Source organism: Catharus ustulatus, chromosome 4 (assembly GCF_009819885.2).
Source record: "Catharus ustulatus isolate bCatUst1 chromosome 4, bCatUst1.pri.v2, whole genome shotgun sequence".
Lineage (NCBI taxonomy): Eukaryota > Metazoa > Chordata > Aves > Passeriformes > Turdidae > Catharus > Catharus ustulatus.
Window position 1 is genome coordinate 74848768 of NC_046224.1, and position 19789 is coordinate 74868556.

General features: G+C 47.4%; 1 protein-coding gene across 2 annotated transcripts in view; it reads right to left on the reverse strand.

Annotated features, from left to right (window-relative positions):
* The window catches only part of CACNA2D4 (calcium voltage-gated channel auxiliary subunit alpha2delta 4), a 117804-nt gene extending 98227 nt beyond the window's left edge, over window positions 1-19577 (reverse strand). For both annotated transcript variants that reach the window (XM_033057445.1, XM_033057446.1), the window contains exons 1-10: window positions 19447-19577; window positions 15026-15107; window positions 11143-11259; window positions 9632-9691; window positions 8034-8196; window positions 6196-6327; window positions 5617-5677; window positions 5000-5150; window positions 3387-3461; window positions 2301-2390 (exon numbers count right to left, since the gene is read on the reverse strand). In XM_033057445.1, coding sequence (XP_032913336.1) covers window positions 2301-2390; window positions 3387-3461; window positions 5000-5150; window positions 5617-5677; window positions 6196-6327; window positions 8034-8196; window positions 9632-9691; window positions 11143-11259; window positions 15026-15107; window positions 19447-19535 — 1020 coding nt within the window. In that variant the 5' untranslated portion in view covers window positions 19536-19577. The remainder of the gene's footprint in view (window positions 1-2300; window positions 2391-3386; window positions 3462-4999; window positions 5151-5616; window positions 5678-6195; window positions 6328-8033; window positions 8197-9631; window positions 9692-11142; window positions 11260-15025; window positions 15108-19446) is intronic.
* Between the last annotated feature and the right edge of the window lie 212 nt (window positions 19578-19789).

Here is a 19789-nt window from a genome sequence, read left to right on the forward strand (position 1 = left end):
ATGTACGTACATTGGAAAGGAGAGGCAGTGGCTCCAACACAGGAGAGGAGGGTGGATACTGCCTGGGGAGGGATGCAGCAGAGACACATCAGCTGGATAGGAATTAACAATGTGACAGTGCCTGAAAAAAACTTAGCTGTTGTCTTATGTCCTGTTAAGAGGACCACAGTGTGTAAAACAAGGAAGGCAATTAATCTGCTCTGCTTAGCACCTGATAGCTCTCAGCTGTAGCACTCATACAGTGTTGGGAAAACGCTTCTCCAGCCTGGAAGCAGAACAGAAGGGTATAAATCCTGCAGGAAAGAGGGGAAAGAACAAGGCAAGCCAAGCTTGTTGAAACAAGGAAGAGAGCAGCAAGACAGATTAAAACTGAATAAACAAGAAAAGACCTCAAAAGATAGCACTTGACACCTGAGAATTTTGAAGCACTTAGTAAATATGTACTTAAGACCATGGTTTCCCTGGGATGCATATTTTACTGAAACCACTTGGTTTGTGGCTTAATTGAAATGGAGAGTTCAAGTGGTTTATTGAGCATGGCAGAGAGGCACACGGGGGTCTCTGGCTAACTGCTCTCCCGAAACTGGTCTGAAAACCGCATCACATATTAAAATATGCCCTGTCTCCCCCAGAGGGCAATGGGGGAAAACAGTGAGAGATCTGTGCTCTTCTTCCACCCCTCTCTGCTACTCATACCTCATTGAGTAGGTCTCTGCTGGGCTATTAATGCTCTGAGCAATTGGACTGAGGAAAATTACCAGGAAAATTTTGCAGCCACTTTCATTACAGATATTATTACTGGCTGTCTATTGTAATCAGCAAAGCCTCTTCCATCAGTGTGATGTCGCAATTTTCATTCTCTTGCTTATGCTCCCATGAGCAATAACAGGAGAGGAACAGCTGAGAGTGGGAGTTGTGTCTGATGAGACAACTCCACCAAAGCTCCCTTTTCTGCTGACTGTGGCTGCACAGATTTGTTTTGGGGCACACTAACAAAAACCCTTTTCCTTTGCTATGACCGACACAGGTCTAAGAAACTCGAGGAGATGATTTCAGAGAGCCCCAGGAGCACTTGGCAGGGGGCACCTTTTGCCTTAAGCTGTGGCACCTGCAGAGCCTGGGGTGCTCCAGCTGCTGATGTTAAAGCACTCCGTTTCACAGATTTGATAGAGGAGACAAAGTATCTGAACCACTGTTTTATGGACAGCCATTTCCAAGGCACGACACCTTTCCTCATCTGCCTGTGCTCCAATGCCCGAGCCTCGTCCCCAGATCCAAGGTGATAACAAAAAGCAAGAAGTGTTAATCACTTCACCTTGTGAGTGACTAACAGCAGAAGGTTTTATCACCACTGGGTGCTGTACTGTCCAAGAGCCATCTCAGAGGGGTTTAGAGCTCATTAAGTAAGAAACAATCAACAAGAATCAAGATAAGTGATGACCATTGAAATTGTTGACTGCATTTTTAAATGCTAAATAGAGAAAAATTAAATTCTTTAGCCCCCAAGGAGTTTATTACTGCAGTGGAGTCATGTTAGTCCACTGGGATTCATGGGCAGCACTCTCTCCTTGTAAGGATCTTTGGTTCAGCTATGTCAGTGGAGGACATATTTTGTCTCAGCTTTTAAGGCCCCTTCCAAGCCGAGCCCTTCTATGATTTTATGACCCACGATCCCACTACAGACAGTGCCATGAGGGGATGGGGGTATTCAGCTGGTTTCTTGTTACCATTCCTTAACAAACAGATTTAAAGAGTATGTTTACCACCAGGCTACTGAATTTCCTATTCACATGAGGCAATGAATCATTTATGGTCTTACCAAAGGGATTAATTCTCCTGTACCTGTGATTTCTTCCCCAAGCACTGATACTCATCAAAGTGACATTGAAATAAATCTGAAGAATAATCTTTGATGTTCTTCATTACCATCACTGCTCACTAATAACATTACTTACAACCAGAATCATGGCCCTCAGCTGATCAGTTATATTTCATTGCCACCACCTGTAGGGTGCCTGGGCAATGCCCAGTTGTGTGCTCATCAGGAAAACTCGTGAGGCCACAGCCTGGCTGCCTCCTGATCCTTCCTGGCTGGTTCCTGATCCTTCCTGGCCAGGGACTGGTGCCTGTAGACATCATGCACAAACCAACTGCCCCTAAGATGGGTGAGCCCTGCGCACTGCTTGTCACAAATTCGGGATCCACGAGAGCACTGCAGCACCCTGAGGGAAGTGCTATCACTGGTGGGAGCAATGCAGGGGTGGGCAGTGCCCCACACAAGCATCAGAACCAACTCGTACCTCTCGGAGGATTTTGAAGGATTCTGTCAAAGCCTTGCTCACAGTCCCCACTCCTTTTGCCTGCAGTTCATCCACCAGCTGCTTGAAGTGCTGGAAAAGAAAGGAAAGATCAAACAGGAATGAGCTGCAAGCAGGGTGTTCCTTCTGACCAGGGCAGGAAAGAAGCCCAGAAAAGGTTGTGCTCATCCAGCTCCAGCAGCACTGCATTTTACAGTCTCTGGACTGTGAACCACTGACAATCCATGCAAGACCTTGGAAGAGGCAAAACTACTGGAAATCCAACTTAGCCTTTTCTGCTCCTTCAGGTGAGAAAAAAAAAACCACCCCATCCTGTGTGCCCACAAGTAACAGGATGGGGGGGAAAGAAAAAAATCAACACTGAATGCTTGTCTATGCTTAAACCCTCTCTGCAAGAGGATGTCTAGGATGATTGGGAATTCTTTGGGAAACACTGCAGAAGACATCACCCTCTGCAGTCATACCCTCTGACCTAGGGCTAATCTGGGAAAGCAATCTGGCTGTTGAAGGCATACAGGGATGTAGTAACACAAACTAAAAAAAAATGAAAGAGGAAGGAAAAAAAAACAAACTAGGGAGAGAACCTAAAAATGCCAGTCAGCCCAGAGGATGGTGGAGCAGCTTGGCCACCTCAGGGCTGCTGAAGCCTCCTGGATCAGAGCAGCAAAACCCCTCCTCAGAGAGGGCTTGCTGGCAGTCCAGCCTGATGGAGCAGGCTGAGAACACAGTCACTAGGAGAGGACAGATTACTCCCATGCTGAGGGCTGAGGGTGTGGGGTGTCTAAGAGGGAGACCTTTTGCCCTCTACACAGTTTTTAATAAGGCAGCCTGGACTGGCTGTGCTCGTGGTCCAGCAGTGGGGACACAGGGAAGCTGTGACAGATGACCCCTGTCACAGCAGCTTGGGCTAAGCTAGGAAGAGCCACAGAGCCAGCACACAGCACCAAACTGTGCTGGCTTCTGAAATGCAAACCCTTTTCCTCGTCCTTGGAGTTTCATCTCTCAGCATCTCAACCCTGTGCTCTGCTTACATGAAGAGAGTTACATTGAGAGGGGCCTGATACTCACCTCTCTGTTGTCTCTGTCTGCTTGGACCAGGATACCCTTAAAACAGGGCTCAATAAAATGAACATAATCATTGTACTGCAAAGAGAAAACGAAAAGAATGGGGTTGTCAAGGGAGACAATTCACAAAATGGGTTCGTGCCCTAGGTTGATGTTCAGAAAACAGCATGGAGCATTACACCATTTTATACCTGTTTCCCTTAAAAATTTTATGTTTTAAAATATAAACATCTATTTTATGTTTATAGTTACCATGCCAAACAAGGATTTTGACAATCTTTTGTTTGAATAACACATTAATTACAGTGTTTTGCCAAGTTCCAGCTGAGCATATCTACACATTCAAAGCTAATTTTTTCTCTTCTCCCCACTCACACCAAGTATTTTATCCCCACTTTATGAACTTGCACCCCTGGCCTTGCTTCCAGCACTTTCTGTACATAATTTTAACTTCTGGAGCCTTGGTGAGTCCCCAGCCATCAGCTGAACCTTGAAGTTTGAAGCTTCTGGTGCACAGCTGAACAATAACAAACCAGGTAAGCACACATCCACTGGGCTGGGATAATCAGGGGAGTGGATGATTCCAGGCTGTTCCATGTAAGGTAAAGCTTGGTAAGGCTCCTGTGAACCTTTTCCTGCAAGGTTCATGAGAGTGCAGTTCCTAAGAGGCCACTGATGCTCAGCTGATCAATAGGAGCTTAGGTCAGGCTAAAAGGCCTCTGAGCCGCAGGCTCTTGCTCTGAGTGCAGTAAAGTAATATATATATATAAAACAGGGTATTTCTGGGATTGTTTTTGAAGAACAGATATTTCACACTCCTTAATATCTCCCCTCTATTTTTCTGCCAACACTGTTCACTCTCCCATCTGTCCAGTCATATAAAGACAGAATTGTTGCCACTGGAGTTTCTAATTAGCTAACATAAGAAGCTATCAACAAAAAGTAGAATTTATATCTCAGTACTGTGCCCTGGCAAGCTATCATGGAAAGAAGCCGGGGGAAGGAGATGTTGTTTCAATTAGCTGTGAAAATGAGAAGGCAAGGAGCCTTTAACATGGCACCAGTCCTGCTATGAAGATATTTTGCTTTCTGTGGTGAGCGGTTCTGGTTCTCTGCAGCTAACCAGCCCATCCTCACCTTGCCAGGGCTCAAAACGGAAGAGAGAAACACTGAGGCTTCCTGACCAAGCTCCATGCAGGCTCTGCTGATCAATTCACAACTGTTAGGGCATCCTTACAGGATGCTAGTGCACAAAAAGGCCTATGGCAGTAATTTTATAGCCGGGAAACATTATCCTGAGGATTACACTGCTGCTGCTGGACCCAAATACAGAGTTACAACAAGTCACAATGGTTAGCTGAGGTGTCTCTGCAGCCCTTTGTTATCTGTTGCAGTCACATCCCTAAGAAAGCAAAAAGATGCAGCCAAGATCCTCTGTGGAGGAGAGATGAGATGACCTGGCAGCCACCCTGCTGACCTTCCCAAGGGTAATTTGGGTAAACTCCCCATCCCACACAGGTACTGCTGAAGGTAGGTCACTGTGGTTTGCTGAGGGGAAGGAGGAGAGGGTGAGGCACCAGGGACACAGCTCGGCACTGGAATGGAGGCAGACATACTGCAATGATGTTGACAAAGTCATTTTCTCCCAGAGTATCCAAAATGGTGACGATGGTGTGCTTGGCAATGGTCATCCTCAGGCCCTTCATGCTGCCACTGACATCCACAATGATGACAATGTCCTTGGGAGAGGTGGCAGCTTGGATGTACCTGCACAACAAAGGGCACAGGAAGCATGGTGAGAGCCAGGGAAGAGGAATGTTGGCCACCACACGCACCATGAGCACAGCTGTCCAGTAGGAACAGACTGGCCCCAGCACCTCCCTTCCTGCACTGGGGACTGCTGAGCCTCCTGCAGACACAGCCAAGAGTGACAATTCTTCAGGTCTGCTTTAGTCATGTTGAGCAGACTGAATAAACACATCACCGTTCTGAAACAAATTTAAATATAAAATTAAATATCCCTACCTCCCAGTCACAGAAGTGTTATTTCCATGTGGCACGTGTTAGATACCACAGGGAAAACTGCTGCTGGCAGGGCTTCCTAACCTGCTATTACCTTTGTTTATATATCCCTATCTCTTGCAGGAGCACCACAGGACACGAAGCACTCATCAGCAACTCACCAAGGTGGGAGACAGAGGAAGGGATCAAAGGTGCTTTGGCCAAAACTTACCAGCCACGGTTTCTGCAGTCAAAGGAGATGACTCCATTCTCATCTGGTAACCACTTTATTCCTGAAGAGAGCAGCAAGAGGAGCAGTCAGCACAGGCAGGCAGGGCATGCTCCCTGCTCCCCAGGCACCTGCACTGCTGCTGTTCCCTGGCCACAGCAGTGGCCCTTCTGCAGAAATACAGAAGAGCTGCTTGATCTTTGGCAGCTCTGGCAAAACTGTTCATTAAATTTCTCTTAAAAAGATGTACCTAGTCTGTTCAAATTTGGGAAGCAATTGCTTGTACTTTGATCTTTTTGTCACTTATATTTAGTTCTCAACAACAGATTTTGTTTTACCCAGAGGGTGGCTGAGAGCATAAAAAAGCAGCAGTGGCATGGATACATCCCCAGATTCCCTTCTACAAGCTCTGCTCACAGCCATCTCTGCTTTCACCTTCCCCAGAATGTGCCAGGTCACAGAACAAGGGCATGTAGCCATCCAAGGGGCCATGGAATCTTCTTGGATTCTTCCATGGCACAGATCCTGTCTCACAAAACTGTGTTGCCCTGAAAGAGCAAAGCCAATCTCTATTCTTTTTACCTGGGTACAACCTGAAGAATCCAGTGGAGCTGCCAAAGTACTGCCAGGTCAGTGTGGGATCCCTTTCAAAGTTGTCCACAAAAATAGGATTCAGGGCTTCTGACATGTAAACTCCATTGAGGATAGCAGGGTCTGTGGGGGAGCAAGGCATGTAAAAGAAGGGAGGGCATTCACCATGATGGGAACAAAGGTGGCTTCAGGAGGAATGCAACCTTGACAAAGCTTCTACATGGATGCATCCTGCTCTCTGCCCATTCAAGTGAAGCCTGGAGGCCAGTTAACACAGCTGCACTTTCTTCTTATCCTCATCAAATCTTTCTTTTCTTCTTGGCCTGCCCTTTCCTTGACAAAGCCTCAGCTGTCCTACCATGCCCCATCTCCTCAGAATCAATAGGAAGCTGCAGATTCCAAGAACTCCCAGGAGACAGTATCTGTTTGGTGTCTGTGTTGACTCACTGCCTCAGGACACCACAGAGAGCAGCAGCAGTAGAAACAGTCAATCATGACAAACTGGTCATTGTAGGATTAAACTGGATTAGTGTCAAAAAGGGTGGGGCTTCCACCTACCACTCCTTGTTTGGTCACTTTAATAGTGACTAAACCATTTAATTAGTGGCTTGTCTTCATTTTCTCCTGTTTTCACTCAGTCAGGATTCAAAACATGAAGGAGATTAATTTTCTCATGTTTGGGCTTGGTTGTTTATTAAACCTTATCTAAAGTACAGAGACTTCTGCAACACTTCTAGCTATCAGCTACAAGTGAGCAAAACTGAGCTGAATTTAGCTACCTACAAGGCCTTTTAAAGCTAAACAGTGCAATAGAGAATTAACACCTATATTATTTATACTTTTGACCCAATTTTGATCCAATAACCAAACTCCTGTGACCTGCAGTGCAGCACTAACCATCCAACCAGAAACTACTGCCTGAAACCATGACAAAGGAGAAGACAGTCAAAATCCTCCATCTTGTCCCATACTTATTACTATATTCTAAAACTTTCAAACTCAAAACCCTTCACCATGTGAAAGCATATGCGTCTATTTAACTACACACCAATGATCCCAACTCCATCACTCATATTTGGAAGCCAAGGCAAAAAAAAAGGTCAAAAACAAAAAACAACAACCAAAAAAACCACAAAAAAACCCCCAAAAACCCCACAAAAAAACAAAAAAAACCCCAAAAAACCCCAAAAAAAAAACCCAAAAAAAGAAAACCAAGTCAAAAGCAGTGTTCTCCAGGGGATCAGTGCCAGAAAGCAGATAAAGCTCACAACTCCCAGGTTTCTGGGTTTCAACAGGCAGCGGCCTCTGTCCAGTTCTGCTGTACCCACCCACAGCCAGCTCTGCTGACTGCTCTATTGTGAGCAAAATTTTAGGGTCTGGGGCTGTCAGAGCAGATGGAAGTGGTTTGAAATCATGGGAGAAATAGAACTCTCTCTATTGTGTCTCTAAATAACAGCAGTGAGCACAGACACCAGGGTGCTTCTTGACAACTAAAGGCTGTGATAGAGCCAACTCTTCACCCAGAGCGACAATTGCCATTAAAGTCTCACCTCGGTTTGTCTCACAGCACCTTTGGCTGGGCAGAGAGCTGCCAGAGAACACACTGCCTGCCTGAGACCCAGGCCTGTCCACCATGAGAGATTTTCCAAGAGCACAGTGTACCCAAGCCCTGCCACAGTGACAGCACAGACTTGACTGTCCCTTAGGACAGCACCTTTTTTTATTTTTCCTGTCAGCTGTCATTTTTTTTAACTCCATCCTTGTTTACAGTATTACTGCTGATAATTCCCACACCAATCTACGAGCAGTGAGAAAGCAGAGGCTGTTACCTTTATTGTAGACATTGGTGGGCAGCTGGATGTCACTGTAGGTTGTGTTCACCAGCAGGTTATTGAAATGCTCATTTGGCTCCAGAATGAATTCATCCCCAAGCTCCACATAATTGTCATTCTCATCCTTGTCATTAATCAGGAGAGAGTTGTAGTAATCAAACTGTTGATGAAGATCATGGAAAAGAGAAAGACAGAGAACAGGACAGACTATCAGCAGCACTGTGGAGGATGGGGGGAACACTCTTTATAACAAAGAGGGGACATATGGAGCTTCAAAGAGGATCAAAACGAGCCCCAAACAAGCTATTACCTAGATGGCTTCTGGCCAGTTGGTTGTGCCCATATGACCACAAGGAGCATTGCTTAAGAGCCATTTAGGAGCAAAGGGGCAGGGATTAGCTGCAAAGGTGAGGTGTTTCAGTGAGTCTGGATGCCAGGTTTAGCACAGGACACCCAGTGCTGACCTCCCCTGCCCTGTCTCTGCAGCTGTCACTGGCTGAGTTAACTCCTGATGGACACCCAGCCAGGATTATCCCCTCATCCTGTCACTCCAAGTGGCAGGCACTCATGGAGAGCAAAGGATCAAGCAGAAGGTGCTCAAAGACAAACGCAGTGTCCCCCTCACCCATGAAGGTCCTGGGGATTTACCACCTACAGTCACTTCAGTACATTCAGGGCATTCTTTGTCCTTGGATAACCCAAGTCTTTAGGATGTTTTTGCTGGTTTTATCTGAGCCAGAGGCGATGTAAGAATTAGTGAGGGTGCAAGTGGAGTCTGCAAATACAGACTCGTGTACCACAGCTCACCCATGACCCTCACTGTGAGTGCAGCTGAGCCAGCTAACATGACTCACAGGACCCTTTTTAAAAGAGGACAATTTCTAAAAAGTGAGATGAAATTAGTAACTAGCTTGATTTCATTTTCCCCAGCACTGAGATACGCACTCCCAGGGGTAGCCTGTCCTTCTGGTAAGCTGTCTGTGCTTGTACCGTGGGCAGAGGACTTCCTTCCACAGCCTTTCCACTCCAGCTCCCTTCACCAGCAATAATCCCATAGCTTGGCCACAACAAACAGTTATTAACAGAAAGCCAATTATCCAAATTGCTTGGACAGCACCAGACTTTCACCTTAAGGGAAGTCCTGACAAGTGGGTGCCTGTCTGCTACAGAAAGATGATGGGAGCTGTGAAGAAAGATGGTGAGAAACTCAGTTCATTAGGATTAACGGGTTTGCTGTGGGTATTTATAACAGCATCCTCCACATTGTTCATTCACACTTAATTTTTAGCTCATTTTCCAGTCAAGTAACCCACAAAGTGCCATCCAATTTGCACTAAAACATCACCGTGCAGTAAAAGCAATGCCACTATCATGCAGCCCAATGTCTTCCCAAATCCTTCCCCTCCCAGAGCCAAAGGGACAAACCCTTTTAGTGTTCCTAGGTCTGAGATCTGCCAACAAGGATGTCTCAGACTTGCAGCAGTGTCTGGAGGAGCTGAGTGTCCTGCAGACAAGGCAATCCCTGACCTGCCCAGGAACTTGAGGGGGGCTCCTGGCTGTGTGCCACATTTTGTCACTGACCAGGACAAACTCACCTCCAGCGAGGAGTTGTACTCATGGTTCAGATCTGCATCTTCTGCTGCTTCCACCAGCCTCTAAAGCAAGCACACAAAGCAAGGTGAGTGGGTGCTGTGGCAGAGCCCTCCAGGAGCTCTTCCAGCTCTATCAGTAGCTGCCTCCTTCACCACAAGCAAGTCTGGGGTTATAAACATCGCCCCTTCCCTGATGACCTGTCATTCTGTGCTACCATTTCACAGCTTGGAATGTACATTATTTGCAGCAATTTATTGCCAAGTGTACTCACACCTACTTACTCTAGAGTCCCTGCAATTTTAGATATCACAGGACATAAGCAAACAGAAACATGTCCAGTTAGAGAAACGACAGACAGATTTAATTTCATTTTCCATGAACCCTTCCAAAAAGCCATGGGAAAGGCATTTCAGCCCCAGTTTGACGTCAGTATCTCATCAAAGGAAAAGGCCTCGTGGGAGTCCCAGTCTGATATTGTTACTGAGACAAAGACCATGACTGGATTTCGCAAAAGGCTCAGCAATGCTGTGGCCACTCGTAATCTCTTACCATTTATGGAGGGCAATAAAACCAGCCAGTTGTCTCCAGTAGGACGCTACAGGGCACCAATTCTCCATTAGTACAGACTGGGAAGGGATCCAACTAAATACGCATGTGTTTTCAGGGTTGCACCATCAGCAACAGTCTCAGCAAAACTACATTTTGCTCCTTCACAAAGGATAAGGCAAAGCAAACACTGGAAAAGTTTGGCTAATAATTTAATGTTATGGGCCAAAGCTCTGAGACTAAATATTCCTACATTTCACTTGGAGAGTCAAATGATGTGTTTCTGGAGGACTCTTCCACATTAGAAGCCTTGAACAGTCAAGGCTCTGTGACTACAGAAATACACTTTTCACAGTAGGTAAATACATGGGAATATGATAAATCCTTAGATGCAGGAAGCAAGAGGGGCCAGAACCATTACCTGCTCTGATCTCCCACACTGCAACAGCTACAGACCCCTTGCCACCTCCTCCACACTTCCCCAAGTACACAGCTGGAAATCCAAGCACGGTCCATGCAGCCTGTGTTCAGGAGCTGCAGGAACTCCCCTTGAGCCACACACACAGCTGAAACAAGCCTCTAGTCTTCAGCAGCCAGAGTGCATTAATGAAGGATGAGCTGGATTGTTTCACTTTTGAGAGGTTTTCTTTCCCCTTCTTTAAACAGCTTGTCTCCTAGAAGAGTGCTCATTGCCTCATATTTATTTCTAGACTTTGTTTTTGTCTTCCTTTCTAATCTGAGCAGAGGGAGAAGCCAGCATCCCCTTGTCTGAATGCCCACACCCTCCCACCAGTGTCTGCTTAGAGCTCAGTGAGAGCAGCCAGCTGCACCAGCAGGCTCCTGCTTGGGCAGGGAAGTCCTCACACAACCCCTGCACCCACACACTCCTGGAGCAGGCAGGAGGCCTGTTCCTGCTGCTCTGAGGCTGGCAGGACACAAATGCCTTCCCAAAGCCCAGCGGTCATACCTCGACAGCTTCCACCTTCCTGCGGAGCATGCTCTCCATCTGTTCTGAGAACTTCTTCACCAGCTCCAAGCCATCCACCTCCTTGATCTTCAGAGTTGGCTCCACATCCTTGTACTTCTACTCAAGGGAAAGAAGAAAAATCCTGCTGAGCAGGAGGTTCTTAAGGGGAGGGATGGATCTGTTATTGGTAGCTGGGGACTGTCTTTGTTTTGAAACAACCGTTCTGATTTTATCACCTTGCATCTTTGCCTTTCCCCTTTTTCCACCCCGTAATTCAGGGTGCGCAGAACAGTGGCCCTAACCCAAACCACTTAGACCAAGTAAAAGCAACTGATCCACTTGTGAGCTGGTGGCTGTTGAAAGCAGCAATGCACCTGAAGCTATTAGTGCCTACAAACTGGAGAGAGCAGAAGGCCAATGTAACAGCAGTGGTATTTTGCATCACTTAATCACTGATTTGTTTGGAGTTCCTCCTGTCTTCTCTCAGAGCCAGCATTAAAAATACACACAAAGGAAACGAATTTTCTCATGTTTGGGCTTGGTTGTTTATTAAATCTTATCAAAAGCACAGAAAGCTCACCAACACTCCCAGCCACCAGCTAGAAGTGAGCAAAATGGAGCTGAATCCAGCTGCTACAAGGTCTCTTAAAGCTAAACAGTCCAATAGAGAATTAACACCTATATTATTGATACTTTTAACCTAATAACCAAATTCCTGTGACTCGTAGTGCAGCACTAACTGTCCAACCAGAAACTGCCTGAAACCATGCAGAAAAAGGAAGATGAGCATCCAAAGACACACCACCCAAAATTCTCCATCTAGTCCCATACCTATTACTGTATTATAAACACCTCAAATTCCAAACCCTTCCTCATGTGAAAGCACATACTTCTATTGAACTACACACCCATGATTCTAACTCCATCACTCAAATTTGGAAGCCTTCTCCAAGGCCTCAGGTCAAAAGCAGGGCTCTCCAGGGAGTCAGTGTCAGAAAGCATAGACAGCTCAAAAAATCCAGGCCAACTCTTAAAAACCCAAACCATGCACTGTACTGGCAGCCACCACAGCATCATACACATCACTCACCTCCAGATGGCTTAGGGCAGAGGGAAGAGCAAGGGAATGCAGCTATGTGCTGTCACTGCAGCTCTTCCTAAGTCACAAGTGTTCTGGGGCACTGCTGGGGACACAACCCAGCAGTGCAGGGGCTGTCCTGCCCCAAAGGCACAGCATCTGTGAGCAATCTGCCAGGAATCCAGCAAGGAGGGTCTGCTCAGTGCTTATGGGACAGACTGCCCAGGAAAGCTGAGAGGGGCAGTTATGATGCCACTTACTGGCACCCAGGAGCATAATTTAGTCCAGGAGCATCACAGAGGTAATTCCCAAAACCTAAGGACTATGAGCTTGGTGCTGCCTCCATGGGGAGAGGTGCTGTACTGAGGAGGAGATCAATCTGACAGCTTCAGAGATAACCAGTTTATTCTCACCACATTTTACATAACCTAGGAATTTAAAAAAATCCAAGAGTACATCTAAACTGTGTAACCATAACCTGCCTCCTGAAATCTGCTTTTTTAAGACTGGATACAATGGCCTTTCCTTCTCCTTTCCAAAAAATCCCACAGCTAACAGAGACAGCCAGAAAAAAAGAGTAAAGAAACCTGCAAAAGGACACAGGATGATTAACTTATTTCAGAAAAGACAGAGCCTTATCTCCTGGGCAATGTGGAAACACAAAGGCAACCAATTGCAATTCCCTGGTCCCTCATGGTCAGTTTTGGCTGCAGTGCGTACAGCTGCCCCTCTATCTTCACCTTATGTTAGCATCACTGCAGCTACCTCAGCCAGGCTCGGCTTTTTCCACTGGGAAAAAAATGACGTGGTGAAAAGGGCAAGGAGATGGCAGGGGCTAATGACACCTTTCAATTAGAGGGAAGCAGCAGGGAAAGCAATTTGCATGTCTTTAGGGTGAGCCCCTTTTGTCTAAGAAGTTCCTTGGTCCGGGAGGGTGGCTGAGCACAGGCAGAGGAGGAAATGCCTTGAGGATGGGGCAGGCTGAGGAGGTCAGACAGAAATAGCAGCAGCATCCAGCCCGCAGCAGGCATAGCAGGGAGGCTGCTTGCTCTGTCTGGCATGATTAACAGCAAGGGTTTTACTGGATTAAAAACCCCAGGCTCGCTTCCCCTGCACTGGGAGCTGGGACAGGCAGGCGGGGGAAGCTGCAGGAGGAGAAGGAATTGAGCAGGAAGGTTGGGGTAACCACACTGCCAGAGGAGCAGTGTGCAGCCACAAGCCCTGACTGCAGCCCCTGGCTGGTGATGAGACCACAGCACACACCCAGCTGGGGTCTGCGCCTTCAGCTCCGTGCCATGGCTCTGCCAGGAGAGAAGTGATCCCTGCCAGGCTGAGTTTAATCAGGCCCTGCTCGGGGGGAGCAGGGTAATCTCTGCTGGGGGAGCTCACCAAGGAGGGACACACCAGCACGTGCTGCACTAAGCAACCTGCCACCAGTTACCTCGGGTCACAGCCTCAATTAAAACCAACAGGGCTTTCTCCCCTCTCATTATTATTTTTAAATTGACATACTCACAAGAAGATGTTACTGAGATAAATAACGAGAAATCACAAGCAGCCTGCTAATGGCATACACCTCCCAGCCTTAAGATCTAGCTAGAGATGGGAAGGAAAAAACCAACCCAAACACCCCAAAAAAACTTTGCAGAAAGTTCTAGTTGGCTAAGGAATACACCAGGTCTGAGCTCAAACCCTATTTGAGCTTTTTTCCTACAAATGAACCAGCAAACCACTGCATGCCTGTATTTCTGCCATGAAAATCTCTGGTTATTGATGACTATACATCCCAGCTTTGCTAATGGGGGCCAACAGAGTTGTGATTTCAATACTGTCCCCAGACACCATGGCTGAAAGTCAGCTCAGGGGCATGCAGCTGGCCAAGATTATCCCGTACAACCTGTGCTTAGGGGGTCAGGCTATGCAATCACTATGAGTTACAGAACAGGAGTCAGGCTGAAAGGATCTGATGTTGAAAAGTGGCCAAAATGTTAGCTCAGCTCTAACAGAAAACCTTTTCTTATTCATCTAGCACTTAGCATTTGCTTAAAACAGTAGGAGCAATTCATTAAGATTCCCCTTCAGCAGTGACGGGGGTGGTGATTTAAAAGCAGAATATCCAGAATTCAGGATCCTAAGTTTTATCTGTGAACGGAGATATGTCACCAAATATATATATTCTTGTTCCCACCTCCATAAAATTCAGCCTATTGAAGTACACAGAGCTGCATTACTCACTGCTAGTGGAACTAAATTAGGAGTGTGAAAGACATTCCTTTTCTCTTCACCCAGGAAAACATCTTGACTGAACTCCTCAAGTTTGTCTGTTCTTTGCCATGTTGTTTGGGCTTTCTAATAAAGGCAGAGCAAAGCTGTGATGGAGGGTAAAAGCCTGCCCTTGGGGATTCAAGGGATGCCTGTTAGCTCACCAGGTCTCTGGGAATGAGATAGCCTGCTAGGAAGTCAACTACTTGAATTTACAACACAATTTTCTTCTTCTGGAAGAAACAAACAAGAAGCCTGAAGAAAATTAAGCAATCTCAAAACCACAACAGAAAGGTTATTAAAGTATTAAAGACAAGGTTTACATGCAAAGCATTCAGTAACTGAAAAATTATGACTCTCACAGCAACAATGAGCTGGTTACTTCAAGGCTATTAGGCACAAGGGAGACATAAGACATCCTCCATGATTTTAAAAGACAGCTGCACACCAGGGTCTTATTCTTTCCTCCACCCTGGGGGAAACCTTGGGAGGCACGTAGGGAAGTGATACAAAGCAAAGGGAACCCTCATAGATTCTGCCTACCTTCTGCAACAGGAGAGAGCCTGAATACTTAGTCACAATGGAGTACAGCTCCCCACCAAAGGCATCTGCCCAGGACTTCACCCTAAAAAAAGCCAAAAGAAGGAAACTCAGTGTTAATAATTACTTCTTCAGACAGGTGAAATGCCATCTGCCTGAGTACAAACCAAAGCCACTCTTCAGCAGCGGGAATGTTTTGTCCCCAGACTCCAGACAGACAGACAAGCAGTGAAGCAGGAGACAGGGCTGCTCTTCACTAATGTACCAGGACATTGGTCAGCAGGGAGAAACACTGAGTTCTGCTGGTTTCAGGCACTGTGCTTGGAGCTGAATTTGTCCCACCTAACTTTAGACATACATAACCTGGTCTTAGCATCTGAGCTCCTTCTGTCACTAGCAAAGTGAAATAAATTGCTTTCTCCAGACACCTATTTGTCTTCCCTGGCAGGCCCTGGAGTGAAAGGCTCGACACTCATTGCCAAATCTGCTGAAGAGAAATATGTGTCAGGACTTGAAGGTGCCATGATGCACCCCTTGGATTCGGCTCCTCCAGAGATTGATGAGCCAGACAAATTCTCTGCTCTCACTGGGGGCACTGATGCCTGAAAATGCCACAACAGATTATGCACATTGCCACTGCAAAGCACCTCTCACACTTGTACCATCCTGGAAATCATGGATGGCAGTGATCCCACACGGAGAACATCTGGATGTCGAGGAGCAGTCTGAACACTGAGCCACCCAAATAGAAACACATAGCTCCCAAAATTGACAGAGCATTCCATCAGAAAGCTGCTACATGTTAGGCAGCTCCATCTCCATGCAGCTTCCTCAGCAAGGATTCACTTCAGAGAGATTTATTTAATGCAATAAGGGGCGTTCTCTGCTTACTAGAATACAGTCTTTATTCATGGTGTGTAAGAGTCTTACCTACAGCTTCCAGTGGAATTCTTGGAGTTCCAGACAGGAACCTCAGGGCTTGATTTCCCAGTGCACTGCACCACAAATAGCACACTGATACAGAGACATGCTCAGGAGTAAAGCCAGCACAGCAATGGTGGAACACTCACAAGAGCTCACTTCAGCCTAGGAAAGCCTCCACAGACCCCCTCACACATAGGAGCACAGAAGCAGCTACAGGGGATGATCTGGCACAAACACAAAGCTCCAGCTCTACTCTGCATCGCTCTATTGTTACAGAAAAAGCATGAGAGAGTGGGTGCCTTTTATAATCAATCCTTAATAGGCAATGAGCACTTCATATTTAACCACTCAGTGTGAACTAGCACCAGCTAAAGTCAGTTTATTGTTTCTTCATTGTGCTCTGCATCTCGAGAGTCAGAGCTTTTATCTCATCATTTTATCCTTAAAGAAAAAAGAATACAGGTATTTTCTAGGAGACCAGGATTTATTGGGCTGTGTCAGAGTTATTCTAGCAAGCGTGGAATAAAAGAGGAAACAAGAAACAGGGGTCCTATGGGAAGCTTTCCTGTTTGTTGTAGTAGTGACTAATGCATTCCTTCAGATATGAGAATCTCTGCATCAACGTTTAACTTGATGCCCATCTGCTTCTGCTGGCTTTACAAGTTTTATGTACAAGATGTTTTGTGCTGAATTTAACTAATACTCTCCAGTCTCCTCACCTTTTACTACAGAAAGAGAGAACATAAACATGAAGAGGCAGTAATTTTAGCAGAGATTTTTATTTTTACCCTATTTCCCTCCCCCCACCTCTGTTTTGTGTCATATGTGTAGTGTGCCCCTACTCCTTCCAGCCTTCAGCATTTTTCAACCCAGCAGGGTGGAAGAGTCTGTGGTGTTAATTTCTCATTAATGAGTACAGTTAAGCATCTTCTTGAAAGTTCTTGAAACTACCAGTAACAGCAGAACTTGAATAAAAAAGGAGTTTGTGTAGTTTTGGCAGGTCTACTCTGGCCCAGGGACTGGGATTTCTTCTGGTCTCAAAGCAGAGGTGAAATAAAGACAGGGGGAGCAAAGAGAAGGCCAGAGACTGGGAGCTTTGGAGGACTGGTTGGAAAGTTAAAGGCCACAGAGGAATGAAAGGGCACAAAGGTCTCAAATCCCTGTGCTACGGGTCTGAAGTTTGTGCCATCAAAAAATGGTGGCATTCATGGAAGCTGAAGAGTAGGAACGTGAAGAGGCAGAAATACACTGTCATTTACATATTTAAAAGACAAGCATTTGCCAGGAAAATGAGCAACATTAGAATACTGGGAAATTAAGGGCATCCTGTTGAACTTAAATACGTTTCCTCATCTTTTTTCATAAACAAGTGAGAGAAAAAGTCAGTCTGAAATTCATCAGGTGACAGAGAAGTTTCTTGTAAGGTGTCTGGCTCAGTCCAGCTCAGGAGCAGATGTATAAAGGCAACAGGAGCAGCCTGAAGAGGCCACAGCAGGCTGATGTGTGCCTCCCCCAGCAGCCCTGTGCAGCGTTTCCATGGCCCCAAGAAGGAGGCAGCCCTAGCTCCCTAGCACCCTCCTGCCCACGCTGTGGCTGGCACACGAGCAGAGCTGTGCCCAGTGGGGAAGCAGAGGTGCTTTGTGTGCTCACTCACACTCCAGGAGCATCACTGGCGACTGACTGAGCAGATTTTTGTGCTGCTGGAGCTGGAGCTGCCTGAGCTCTGGAGTAAGCTGGAGGAGATCCAAGCAGGACGCAGCAAAGCCAGACACGGCTTGGGGAGCAGCACCGTCAGGCTGAGCTGTGTGTCACCTCACCCTGATCAAACCCAGCTGCTGCCTGAGGGTTTCTGCTTTTGTGTCCCCAAAATGTCCCCATGTAACCCATGAAACAGAGCCATTTTCTGCTGATTTACTCCCTCTGGGCCTCTGGCCAACGTATTTCTCTACTGAAATTTCATTTCAAAAGAGGACTTCTGTGTTTTGGTCAAATTTATGAGTGGATTTGAAACACCAGGGATTAATTCAGCTGTTGGTCTGGTTTTAGTATCAGAGGAGAAAAGCTCTTTTTCTATTGTTTATTTTATTCTTCATTCTTGTACAGGAATAAGTTCCAAATTGTGCAAAGTGACGTAAACCTCTTTTTTTTTTTTTTTTTTCAGTAGTAAAGGGCTATCACATTATAACAAAACACATCAGAAAAGGATTTGGTCAGAGATTGCCTGCCTCTAATCCCTGCTCTTGTATTCAGTGACAAGAACAGCAGAAAGGACAGGCTGGCTTCTAAACACCACAGGTTTCAATGCTGAAAGGCATTCCTTTGCAGTATTTATCCTGGACAGGGAAAGTTGATTTGCATGATTTGAAGTTGGCAGAAGTTGGATTTTATCTTTTGTAACCTTTGTGTCCTTTCTGTGAAACCCAAATCAGAAGCACTTTTGCTGGGGAAGGGCTGGATGGTGCAAGAAAAGAATCGGTAGCAAAGTTTCCTGAGACCCTCCTGGGTAATGTCAGTGCAGCTCCTGCTCAGATGGGTATTGGTGGCACATCTGCAGGGGTGTTATTGGCAACTTTTGAATAAAATAATTTCCCCAAACGCAGGAAAGGGCTTAAGCTGCCTTGAGTTGATTTTTCAGATGTATTTCCTTCTGAAACTGGCTGGCAGTGGTGTCTCCTCTCCAGACCAAGCTGCCGTCCTGCGCCCACAGCCCTATCCCAGCACCCCAGAAACTCCCCCACTACTTTTACCAATGGCAGTGCTAACATTTTTAATCCTTACAGGATTTAACGTGTGCAAATCAGCTTAACAAGGTGAAGTTTTTATAACCTGGGGTTGCTGAGAGCTGCTGGGCTCCTGGGGGGCTGTCGGGGAGCTTTGTGTGACAGAGCCGCTCGTCACGCTGACACGGGCATGGGCACCCTGCAAACACACCCCAAAAACCGCATCAGGAGTCCCTGATGTGCAGCGAGTGCAGCAGCCACGGCTCGGTGGGCTTGGTATTGCAGCTCAGCTTCTCGTTCCTTTGCTCCAGGGCTCTGGGAAGGGCCATTTCTCCCTCTGGAGAGAGGTGGAGCAAGCGCAAGCAAGAAGGGCTGAGGCCTCTTTGCTCTGTTTCGCCTGCTGGCACTGACATCCTCTGCCGGCCACACACGTGAATAAACAGGACTGTGCGAACCACCCCGGCCTTTTCAGCCAGCAGTGATGCAAGGGAGCAGAGCTCTGGAGCTGTGCACCGTCTGGGCACACAGAGATGTGTCCTGGCTCACACAGCCCCGTGGGCACCCTCCACAGCCAGAGCCTGGCCAGTGCTGTGCCTCCCTAAGGTGCTCCTGGCGTCCTGAAACCCGGAAGAGCACACCGAGGCCTGGGCTCGGCATCCGTGTCCTCGGCCGGGGCAGGGACACGCCGCGGCCCTGGAGCCGTGTCCCTCCGGAGGAGCCTGCCCAGCATTCCCACCCGCCCGTCCCGGCCCTCGGCATCGCCAGCACACAAACACTCACGTCTCCAGCGGGATCTTCGTCTGGGCCCTGGCGCAGGGCGGCAGGCAGAGCAGGCAGAGCATCATCCAGGGCACGGCCCAGAGCTCCATGCTGCAGGCACCGGCCCTCAGCAGCAGCTGCGGCCGGCGGCGAGCGGGGGCTGCCCGCGCCTCCTGAGGGCCTGCCGGGGCTGCCCCGGGGCCCGGGCCATGCTGCCGGGCCGAGCCCCGGGGGCACCGCGCCCGCCTCTGCCCCAGGAGCGCCGCTGCGGCCGCCGGGCGCCGTCGAGGGAGCCCGGCTCGAGGCACCGAGCAGGGGAGCGGAGCGGCTTCGAGCCCGCCTCGGGGCACCGAGCAGGGGAGCG